We start from the raw sequence: 12,627 nt of genomic DNA, 5'->3' as shown, positions 1-12,627 counted from the left end.
TCTATCTTCCTTAGGTTGTGACCAATGATGAGCGTGAGAGGACGTCCCAAGCTGTAGGTTAGTCCTTGGGTCCTAAAAGGGAAATTTTTGTGAGGAATGGTATATCCTGGAACATAAAATATTGGTACCTTGAGAGAAGTTTGTGTTCGTTTGTGTTATATGTTTAGCAGCGCATCAAAGGGCCAATCCCTGCGATGTAGGAAAGCTGCAATGGGGCTCCAACTATTAGTTGGTGGAGTGCCTCCTATATGTGTGTAACGAGGTGTTATGCCCAAGTACTTTGAGATCTCCCTCTGAGGAGTTTAAGGGAAATGTTGGACTATAAACTATAAACGCATGAATTAAGCTTTAGGGCGGTTTATCCTTTAGCATTAGATTGACGCTCCTAGTCCGCAAGGCCGTGAGGGTGTTTGTGTGTCATGAGCATGAGGTCCGGTTAGTGCTATAGCCAGTGCCGGCCCATTTCAGGTCCCATCATGGGTAGAAATGACTATCATAAGTGGAAGATGGCTATGTAGTTAGAGATGGGTTCTTTGGTGAAAGATGCTACTTTGAAGTTAATTCCTTTACCATCTAAGGGCAAACATGTACTACTATGTAAGTGGGCCAACAAGTTCAAGATATCTCCATCTACAACACTGCTTAAGTACAAGGTAAGATTGGTGGCCCCAAGAGAAGGGAATGGACTTTGATGAGGTATACATGTGCACTAGTGGGTGTACTAGTACACGTGTGCATTAGAGGTACATAGTGCACATTGGGATCAAATGTTGTGCCTATGTGCAGTGATCTATGTGTGGGATATGTGAGGATAAGTGCACTAACAAGGTTTAGGTGGAGGGAAGTAGTACATGTTTGCATTGTTATACAATGCAATAGAGTAGTGCATGTGTGCATTGTGTTAATGCGCTAGTGTAGTGCACTAGTACACTAGGTAGTACGTAATTACAATATGTTTTGAGTGAGTGTGCTAGTTATGTTGGTGCAAGGATGGATTTAGTGCACTTATGCAATGTGCTAGTGCACTAGGTGTGTGCACGTGTGCAATGGGCTAGTGCACTATGCACTATGCACTAGGCTTGTGTACTATGCACATCCAACTCCACATGAACAAATATTTTATACGTGAAGCAGCCAAGAATAATAACTTTCAACCTCCTTTTTTGATAGAGAACTACTTGTCAAATGTACTTGCTTTGAAATGTGTTTTAATAAAAAGTATGCTTTTAAAGATGAACTCTGTGCTCAATCACACATGATTTAAAAAGAGGTGTAATGTTGGAATCCATGCCATGCAATCACACAAATGATGCAATACACAAAAAAATGATGCAATGCACAAAAAAATGGATGCACTAAAAAAATAGTACCTAGCCTATCTACAAGTGCCCATGCATGCCATGCAATCACACAAATGATGCAATACACAAAAAAATGATGCAATGCACAAAAAAATGGATGCACTAAAAAAATAGTACCTAGCCTATCTACAAGTGCCCATGCATGCCATGCAATCACACAAATGATGCAATACACAAAAATATGATGCAATGCACAAAAAAATGGATGCACTAAAAAAATAGTACCTAGCCTAACTACAAGTGCCCATGCATCATGCAAGATACGAACACAATTCCGTGATTATTTTATAATCCTTAACCTCCCCTCTCAACACTCAGTAAAAAAAAAAGTGTTGCACTCCACTCCACCCATCCAAATCTCACAATCACTCAGGTAAATAGTGGTCCTCATGACATTGTCCAAATAAACAACCCATCTCTCAACTAAAGGTGTCCTTCGTAGCCCTCAAACTCACCCAACCATCTATCCCACTCATTCAATGGCTCTTAATTTGGTAATGAAAATCCCAACTCTCGTACATGCAAAGAATAGTGCATGCACAATGGAAGGTTCTCTCTCAAGTGCGCATGCATCTAAGTTTTACTACATTTACCTACAATGGGCATCATACCATGCTAGTGCTCAATGATGTTGCAATAAGTGCATTAACCCAATCCATGGCATGAAAGTAATTGAAAAAATCAAGAGATAACCCCCGAGTGCAATGTATCCAACAAGTGCAACGTGAAGTGCTTGTGAATCCATAATCCTTATTATGTGCAAAAATAGCAACAATAAAGGATACTTGATTCAGGATACCCATCTGCTAAAATCTTGCTCCAATCTGTCCAAAAATTTACCAATCTCGACCAAGACTTTCAAGTCTTCAAGCACAAAAAAACCAAGAAAATGACAAAACCAAATCCTAGTCTAATCAAACACACAAAATATAGCTTAAAAACAAAAAAACAAAAAGTCACGCAAACAATCAAACATAATAAATCCTACCTGCTTGGTATTTTACTAGGGGTTTATTGATTACACAAAAATGCTTGACATTGTGAAGAGAGAAGTTGTTGCCAATGAGCTTGAGAAGATGAAGAAAAGAAGAGAACTTTATATTGCCACATCCGTCATGCTCTTTAATTCACACACTCATGCTCACACTCTCAATTCACCAAGAGGATGGAATGAAGAAGATGAGAAAAGAATGCAAAGAGCTTCACAACACTATCCCTCACACTCCCCCTCACACATAGACAATAGAGTAGTAAGAAGATGAGGACCAAAAGTTTACACACATGAGCAGTCTCTTCTATTCTTTTTCATCCTTCTTATACATGATCTTTAGGGTTAGAGTTTTCACTTTCCCACTTTTGGGACCATATGATTGTTCTTCCCTCATCTACATGCACCTAAACCTTACTCTTGATATGAAAATTAAATAGAGCACACTCACTCCAAGGGCTTCATTGTTAACACTACAATAAAACCAAGATTAAGTGGGTTCCCAAGACTAACAAGACCATGATAATATCCAAGCTTATCGATACACAATACTAGATGCACTACCAAAATGGCCTAAAGAGCTTTTCAACAACAATCTATAGGAGACTTGGCTTGATGTTATTATGGAATATTTTTCTTACTTAAGAGCATTATGCATGTAATTGATGGATCTAGGGTACCAAGGACTTACAACTAGATTCCTCCATGCCATCACTTTTAATACATATACCTTGATAATACCACTAGTTAAGGCCACCTATGCAAGCCATGATACTTACTAAAAATAAACCAAAGGATAAAAACATGCATTTGTTTATAGAGAGAAGATATCAAAGCCATTAGAAGAACACTCATACTTAGGCACTAAGAGGGAACAAACGGTGGGGTATGAGGCAAGAGCTATGGAGTGTAAGAAGGTTGAGAGAGAAAAGCATTAAAGAGAGTTTAGTTGATAGAATGAATGGCATCCATATTCTTGTTATCTTTACTTATATATGACTATACAATATGTACTTATACAAGCATGCCTGCTCAAATGCTATTTGCTATTGGCCTCCCAATGTCTCTTTATGAGAGTATAAGAAGAAAGTGAAGATACTATCCAATGCCCATCAATACTCTACAATGTGCAAAGCACTTAGAAAGTAATCTCTTTGTAAGAAGACCTACAAGGTTATCATCTATATGGAGCTTAACAAGCTTAATGTACTTGTTCTCAATCACCTTCCTAATGATGTGATGCTCTATTCCAATATGCATTGTCAACCGAGCAATACTCTAGCTATCATAGTGCAATGTAGATACTTCTATTGTAACACCCAAGTTTTCCACTAGATGAGTAACCATATATCTTCCTTGTACTTTAGTGGCTAATAACATATTTAGTCTCACTGGTTAGTGATAGATAAGCTTTACATGGTTGCCATTGAGAGACCCAAGAGATTGCACTATCTATGAAACTAAAGACAAAATGTGTAATAGTTCTCCTAGTGTCTATATTCCCAGCAAAATCAACATTTGCATATCCAAGGTATGACTTTTTCTTCCTTTTGAAGCATATGTATAAAGCCCAAATACCATTGAAGTATCTTATGATACTCTTTATTGCCTCTCAATGCTTCTTGGTAGGTTTTACCATATACTTCCTAACCACGCATGGCATAGGCAACGTTTGGATGTGTGGCAACCCTGGTGTATATCAAGCTACTAATTGCAAATGCATAAGAAACATTGACCATTTCAACCTCCTGTTTACCTAACTTGGGGTTGTCCTCTTGGTTAGATTTCATTAATAAAGGCAACGAAACACTAACTGCCCTTTCCCTCTCCATATTAAAATACTCTAATAACTTCTCAATGTATTTCTTTTGAGACAAATAAAGTATCTTTTTCCCTCTATCCCATATAATATGCATGCCAAGAATGTGACTAGAATTTCTAAGCTCTTCATGTCAAAGGTTTTGTGCAACCTTTTCTTTTAGTATATCCACACCCATAACACTTTCTAGCAATCAACATGGAGAAATCATAAGGCTACTATTCATAGCCTTCCTAATGTATATGTAATTTATATGAGCAAGAGTGTGTATTACAATAAACCTTTCAAAAGTTTTTTTAAAACATATCTCATACAAAAACTCAAAAGGAAACATCTATTACATAAACTTTTTTGACCCATAGATCCAAACATACAACATACAACATAGACTTTCTTTCAAAACCAAGATGAGCCTCGTGATCGATTTTTTGAAATCTTATAGTGATGCAATGACCCTTTGGAAAAGGGTCTTTGACCACCAATGGAAGTTTCAATCTTTAATTTATCTTTGATCCTAGCCTTCACCATAAAAGCAAGTGAGAAACTAAAACATAAAAAAGCCACACAAGTTCCCAAGTTAGCCTAAGAAGAGCTTGTATGCTTAACCTTCACTCCTTGCATGTGGTTCTTCCTCAAGAACAAATACTCCCATTTCAATGCGATTGCTCATGAGGTAGACCTCCAAAGTTATCTTTTCAAAAAGGTTTTATGTTAATGGTTCAAGAGGTGAAAGAAGAAAGATTTCAAAAGGACAATGATCCATGTGAAAGAGGCCATAAGGCTTAATTTCTTCAAAGGTTCAAAGTATAGATTATAAGATATGAGGGAGAAATACTCCAATATCATAGTGATGATAAAAAGGGAGGAAAGAAGCAATGGAACATCATGATGACCCTCCATAGTGCATTGCTATCAATCAGATGGCTTCCTTAAATAGTTTTTTAAATCATGTATCATCGTATCAATGCCCAAGAAAGTAGGGAAGCATCACCATGTGGTGAGCATGCAAGAATGCCAAACCACCTTACAAGCTATCAATTCTCTTCATACTCATCTTGTTTAGCTTCCAACAAACTAAAAGGATAATCATTCTATTTTGGTGCAAGGCATTGATTATTCGATCATCAAGAAGTCTCCTTATTTCATCACGGATATAAGCAACTCATTATGTTCTAAGACTTAGTAAAAGCTCTCTTTTAAATGTATACAACCCCCTTTACATAAGACCACTCATATAACTCATAAGCCCACAACAAAGGCCTTACCTTGTGATGGGTGTAATATCCTACCCCAAGTAAATCCAAATTCATTACAATTGCCATGCCAAGGTTAAGTTCCTTTGAATTTCCTTTGACCCTCTTCTCTTACAAATGCTATTGCACCTAAGGCCTCATTGCATCACTAAAAAGTAAATTGAAACTTACATCATTTCCTAAGATCTTGGCCCTGATGGTTGGACACTTTGATAAACAAACTAACATTACATGCAAACAAGTGTTACAAGCATTCCAATCTTATATACTCTGTCTTCCTAATGTATCATACCTTCCTATCTATTACAAAAAGACAAGACTATACAATATGTACAAGAGTCCTTCCTCCACTTTGCAAAAGAGATGTAACAACATTAGCACATGATGCCTACATCCACATGTCTAGTATATGATAGATTCAACACAAGTACACAACCTAGTGTACCCATGCACAACCACTAGCACACCTTCCTAATGCACCCACCCAACACAAAACCCCGCGGCACTAGGATACATAGGTCTACACATCATCATACACTTGCACACATACATCCTCATGCACACAACTAGTATACACAAATCACAAACATTAACAAAGCAAGGAGTGCACTTGAACAAAGAGGTTGACGATTGAACATACACCAAGTGGTCAAATCACAATAATTGAGAGCTAAAAGAGAATCCACTAGTAAAAATTCACCAAATGTCTTGAAACCAAAACTTAAACAATGTTAACTTATGTGCTAATTGTCTAAAAGGTGTTGTAAAGTTACTATGGTTTGAAATCACAAATTGTTTAAAAGAAGAGAGAGCATGTTTTTGCATTGTGCACTTGAACACACTTGGAACACAAATTGGGATTAACATGGAACCTTTGCTTGAGAAAGAACAAAAAACCATTGGCCAAAACCTTAAGAAATCAGATAGGCAATAAACAAAGATTGAAAACAATAGACTAAGAAAATCTAGCATGCAAACATACTAGAGCATATGAGAAGGCAATGGGGAAAACTTGCTCAAAATTGTGAGCACAAATGGAGTTCTAACAACAATAAGTGAATGGAAATGCACCTTCTACATGCCCCCATGTTGTTAATCTAAATTGAGCTCAATAAGATGTGTTGTGCCATTGCAAAAAGTTAAATGCATTCTTGAAACGCCTTAATTGAAGGCATTTGTAAATTAATTCAAAATTGGCATAAACAGTGGCATCCACCCCTTTAATTTATAGATAGATGGTGTCAGTCCACCCATATCATCAATGACACACACCCATATCATCGATGACTCACACCTCTTTGCAACTAATTTTCTTTCATATCTTCTCATGACCAAGTAGGAGGCATCCTTCACCACCTGGCTTGTGTCCAATAGATATATACAAAAAAATCCTTTAGAGAGTGTCCATATGTGACATTGCATATGGCTTGCGAGAATAACTCATTCTTTACTTGGAACTAATTTACAAGACTTAGACTACCCAAAAAGTTTGTCTCGAATGCTTGTGTTGTCTTCAAATCTGATAGACACAACCAAAAGGCAAAGAATGTCTTTAGATGCTCTTGCCTACATAATGATAGGTCAAGCATGCCAAAAGCACCTCACTAATGCATTATCACCTAGATGCCAAAGCATCCATTTAGTGACATAAACAAAAGGATGTAGCATGCATGATCAAACAGTGCACGACTAAATGAATCAACAACTATCTGGAAGCAATTTTTGTGTCAAGCACATAGATAGACTAACTAAAAGTAAACAAAGATGTATCGATCATGGCATAGAAAGATGACCTTTAAAATAAGCATTAAGGCAAAAACATATCAAAAGCATTAAAATAAGCATTAAGGCAAAAACATATCAAATTGTCTATAGCTAAGTAAATACATGCGTGTGCACGCGCACACACAAAACATTCAAGCAAAAGAGAGAGAAAGAGATGTGAGAAAGTAGCTGAGAAAAGAAGCAATATGAAACAGATAAAAAACACCACACCCACTAGTAGACTTTGGTTAACATAGGGTAATTCAACTGAGAGTGCACAAAGCCATCACTACAGCATGTGTTTGTGGGCAATGCTAATATGCAATATGACCATCCTTGGCACTTACAAAAATCCCTTTTCCTAGACAGGAATTTTAATTAAGAGGACAAGAGATTGTGTGAAATCACCTGCATCATACATGGCCGCTTGCTTGCAGTCTCAGCATTCTAAGACTTAAAAGTTCTAAGACCTTCGTCTTTTCCCAACCTGAGAAGATTATATAAGAAAAACTATTCAATATGGAAACTTGTGTTTCAAATTGAAATTGAATGGTTCTCTGTTCTAAGAAAGCTGACCTGACTCTTAGCCTTAACCTCAGATGCTGGATCACCCACTTGTTTCTTCTCAGATGCTGCATTATTCACTTGACTCTCCCCACATGTTTTGTCACCCACCTTCCATTGTATCCGTGCCATCACCTCTTCCGTTGGGAGTTCCTGATCATTTCAAAATCACAAATGATGTCAGCACAAGATGCATTGTCCTCCCTGGTAGGCTCACCAAAGAGGAAGGTCCCACCCAGTGCATGCAAGCTCTGCTGTTCATTCGGCTTGCAAGCTATCCTATCTCTGCATAGGAGCAATGCCAATGCGGATTTTGCTTTCCCTCTTGGCTAATATTTGAAGGGGAGGAGGTGTCCACCCTTATGGGTGCTCGGGTGTTTGTCTTATCTCAGGGGAAAGAAAAACACACGAGAAGAAAAACTGCATACTCAGCATGTAGACAATCTTCTCATCTCTAGCTCATACAGAGATAACCACTATAGAGTTGCAACCTTTTAGTTAAGCAATACAAAAGGCAACTAAATATCAGTGTGGCAAGAAGGCACATTTTGTGAAGTGGATGCAGGTTCAAGTGCAAGAAAAATCTTGACTCAAAGAAGCAGAATGTACCAATTCAAGTAGCAATCCAACTACATGGAGTCAACTCAACCACCCAAGGAGTCTTTATGCAAGGGCCATGTATTAAATGTACCTTGAAGCCTTGTAATAGAGCATCACTGAGTTATTATAGAAGTTGTTATTTAATACTTCATCCACCATAGGTCTCTTATGTCTCTCCTCTTCCACTTCCCTGAGATGTGGATAAAGTACATAGAATTGGCAGAAACAAGCAGTTCATAATGCACAAGCAATCAACTTATTCGCAAACTAAAAAAAAACACAAAGCCACAATGTTAAGCAGGGATGTATATAAGGTGAAAAATTAAACGCCAACCATCAAATCACTTACTTGAGGCACGGCACAATCTGCACGCATAGGATCCCACTGCATGCCATTGAAACACTCCCACTCCTTATCACCTGAATCATCAAAACCTAGAGGCACCCTACAATACATTGACCCAGAGGATGTGAAGTCTTAAAAACACTACACCTAAAAGGTCTACGGCTTACGATGTAAAATAAATCCCAAGCATACTATGCTTAAAATTCTCAACCAAATAGACCAACTGGAACTGTGATCCTTACATACCTCCTCCATTTGCCACAAATAACCTTCGCATGCTTGTGACCATGGCAATCTTTGTATTCTGCCCTTATTGTTGCTTCGCACTGTATCCAATTTTCAAGGGCCCCATTTGGCAAGAGCTTGGAGGCAGAACAAACACTCTGCAGCCAAGGCAAACAACAAATTTGCTCAATCCCATTTCTGGGAAAAATAAATCAATAAAAATTGAGTATTTTATAGTACAAATTACCTCTTTAAATCTTTTCAAAATCTCATCTTTTTCATTTTGTTTCTGTTCTTGAGAAAAAGGGTTTTCTGAGCCTGGACAATCTACAGAACTGTTCATGCAAAGCCAAACAACAAAATTGGGTATATTTTTCAGATACATTGCCACCCACTAAATTACTGTTTCAAAAACATTATCAACCTAGTTTACTGCCAACACTAGAAGATATCAATTTTAGCTTGTGCATAGGTGATCAGTTGTTGCATTTGTGATCGATCCAGATCCAGCTACTGTGTAAAGAGATAAATGAGTTCATGCAATTGCTCCAAAAGAAGCTCACATGGAACAAGGAAGAAGACCTTTTGAATTTCAGTCATGATCTCTAAAAAGAACACTGAAAGGGACCAAACCTCCAGCGCCCATCTTGAGCTGTCTTTTACAAATCTGGAGTGGCAACAACAAGCTGACCCTAGCTAAGGAGATAGCTACATTACAGTGAAACCATAATGCTTGGGATAGGTGTCAACAACAGAAAACTGGGAAGCAAGAGTCTTTCCACCTTGATCCCACGGCTGAGCAAGAGCATCTCCAACAAGAGCAACAGTAACCCCAGCTTGCAGAAAATAAGGCAAAGCCAAAGCCACCAGGTTGATCCATGTGATGCCATGCGTCCAAACAGCTACCATGTTATCATCAACAATACAGCCTACACCTTTCACCATGTTTGATAGAGGATATCAATCTCAAAGTCATCATCAACAACACAGCCTACACCTTTCACTATGGTCGGTAAGTAATATCGATCCCCAGTTCTTCATCAACAGTACAGCCTGCAGCTTTCGCTATGTTTGATAAACAATATTGATCCTTCATCTTGTCAATGCATTTGACAAACACCTTGTGTTCCATAAAAATGACCCTTCTCCTCTGAATGCATTTTCACAATAGTTTGCACCACTTCCTTGAACACATCATAGATGTAGTGATATCAGATGGAGAGAAGTATCCTTAGCCACATACCACTTTATACAGGCATCAGTGACTGAATACATATCAAAGGGCTCTTGAGCAGTTGAGAGTGCTCAACTATTTATGCAATGAGTAACCAAGACAAAAAAAACGAAGTAGAATCACAAGACAGCCATAGTAGTCTAGTAGGTTTAAGAGAGTGATCCTAACGAGGTAGGTCGCCATAGTGTAAGGGTAGCAGAGCTATTCAAAAATTCCAACCAACCAATTGTTACAACCAATGAGAAGGTAAGATGGACACAGCAAGGTTTCCTGTACCACAAAATAACAGCAATACTATCACAATACCATCATTGCTATTACTGCCATAAATTGGGTAATGGCCCATGGGAGAACTTAGTGATCCCAAGCATGCAACCTAGGAAGCTGACCAAGCAGCAATTGTTACTCCATCCAGTCTCTGAGGGCCTACTATGTAGCTGAGATGTGAAGTATTGGTTTCTAAAACTATCAGAATGCATATTGTAAAGATTACAAAAACACATTGCACAAAATAATTCCAATGGTAAAGTTGAAATTAGAAGTTTACCAGAAATGCTGATTCCTTTGTGCACTGCCTGTCCAAAGGGGAACGTCTGCCTGGTAGGCAGGGCCTACCCTCACTACTTTTGCTATGTGCCTTTTCTCAGGCTTTTTCTCAAGAGTGCTGGCTATGACACCACTTGAACGAGTCTTCATATGATGCTTCCCTGAATGAGTTTGTCTTTTCTGGTTTTTACAAGGGCAGCACAACCAATACTCCTCTTTTAAGAAATAATTTGTGCTTAAAGGAGGCTGGCAACAAGACAAGTGAAAAACTTCTTCACACACATCACAAATGACAGTCTTGTTTGCATCTTCGAGCTGACCACAAATCTTACAGATTTTTGGTTGTGAGCCATCACCAACACACCCTGGATTTTGAGCACATTCACGACACTTTGAAGAAATGCAATGATTCTGCTCCTTTATAATGCCATACTTTCTAAGCAAAGACATACAATGTTGGTGCACATGCACTCCATCTTCCCCATTGATACCTTTATCAACTTCAGAGATTCCAACTACTACTATAGATTTCACCATCATGTCATCCTTCTCTTCTCTTAGACTGTTTTCTGTTGTACCATTTCCCCTCTCTTCCAGTTTCTCGTTTTTTACAAGGGCAGCATTATTTTGGACTTCTCCAACCAGTGTGAAATTATGATCCTTAGAGACTGCCCTTCTCGCAGATTGAGTGGCCTTTTTCTGTTTCAGGTTTGGCACATCTGAAACCCCACGTGGCAGCTTGCCAATCTGTCTTATGGCTTGCTTTCTGACCTTGTTTGGTGTATACAGATCATTGTACTGTTGTGATACATTGATTTCAATGGACCCAGTTTTCTCAATCTGCTCGTAAGTAATCTTAGGAGTGGATTGCTCTATATGTCCTTGAATCGAACAAAATGGGGAAATTGAGCCCATTGTTTGTTAACAATGTATCCCTTCAGCTTGCAGAAGACAGGCCGCTTTCTCCAGGTACAAAAGCGTACAAAACTGTTCACACTTCTTCCAAAAGAACTCAAACCAACAATAAAATGGTGATGGTCAACTTTTAGCTAAAGATGAGACGACACCATCAAGCTTCCGACCCAAGGAAGCAAACTTCCATTTCCATTCTGCACAGCAAATACATCAATTCCTTCAGAACATGAACCATACAGAGAAAGGTAAGTTTGTTATGTAAAGCCAACTCAATGGTAACTAGAATTAAACTCTACGAGTTTGTACTTACTATACTGACTTAAACACATTCAAACAGTCTGATGCTAAAGATTAAGAAACAATCGCAGAGTGTGAAATGTGCTTTTACACTACTGGTAAGTAATGTAGGCCTTCTCTTGTGATCACAGAGGCCTGCCTCCTCTTCCTTCTCATCTCCTTCCTTGCCTATGATCTTTTGTCCTTCCAGATAAACCTCATTCCCCATCACCTCTACTTGCTCTCTTTCCCTCCTTCCCCTCCAAACAAGTCCTTTTTTCTCCCCTGCACTTCCTTTCTAGCCACTTCAAACCAAACCTATCTCCTTACAAATTACACCCCTCTGAACAGAAAGGCATTCAACTCTGATGCATATTTACTTTCATGGTATAATGCCAAAACTGATTGCATCATCTAGCAAGTCTCTATATGGGTAACAAAATCATTTCCTTGCTGATGGGAATTTAAGAAACAGCCATTTCAAGAGCTTTCAAAGATGTAAAAAGGGTGTTTCAGAGTTTCCAGCATAAAAGAGGGTGTTTACATGGCACAAGTTTTCTAGATCCTAGAAGTGCATGGAAATACGTTTCAAAACTGGGGAAACAATTTCGCCCAAATTTTTCACAGAATGCCAAGGTGATTTCAATAAATAAAAAGTATGTCAACCAAAAGAAACATGTTTAGCACTATATCGACAATAGGATATTGACAAATCTATGTCCTGTTAACTAACCAA

General features: G+C 38.4%; 1 protein-coding gene across 1 annotated transcript in view; it reads right to left on the bottom strand.

Moving 5' to 3' along the window:
- Positions 1–6,564: 6,564 nt before the first annotated feature.
- Positions 6,565–12,627, bottom strand: part of LOC148033471 (uncharacterized) — a 40,560-nt gene continuing 34,497 nt past the window's right edge. The window contains exons 2-8 of the mRNA XM_087681386.1: positions 10,702–11,809; positions 9,168–9,255; positions 8,942–9,078; positions 8,699–8,795; positions 7,762–7,902; positions 7,594–7,672; positions 6,565–6,940 (exon numbers count right to left, since the gene is read on the bottom strand). Of these exons, the coding sequence (XP_087537512.1) occupies positions 7,649–7,672; positions 7,762–7,902; positions 8,699–8,795; positions 8,942–9,078; positions 9,168–9,255; positions 10,702–11,615 (1,401 nt within the window). The 5' untranslated portion in view covers positions 11,616–11,809 and the 3' untranslated portion in view covers positions 6,565–6,940; positions 7,594–7,648. The remainder of the gene's footprint in view (positions 6,941–7,593; positions 7,673–7,761; positions 7,903–8,698; positions 8,796–8,941; positions 9,079–9,167; positions 9,256–10,701; positions 11,810–12,627) is intronic.

This window comes from Lygodium microphyllum, chromosome 7 (assembly GCF_053477565.2).
Source record: "Lygodium microphyllum isolate KBCC chromosome 7, Lygodium_microphyllum_v1.1.10, whole genome shotgun sequence".
Lineage (NCBI taxonomy): Eukaryota > Viridiplantae > Streptophyta > Polypodiopsida > Schizaeales > Lygodiaceae > Lygodium > Lygodium microphyllum.
Note: the sequence above shows the minus strand (reverse complement) of the source record. Positions and strands in the feature narration are given on the sequence as shown.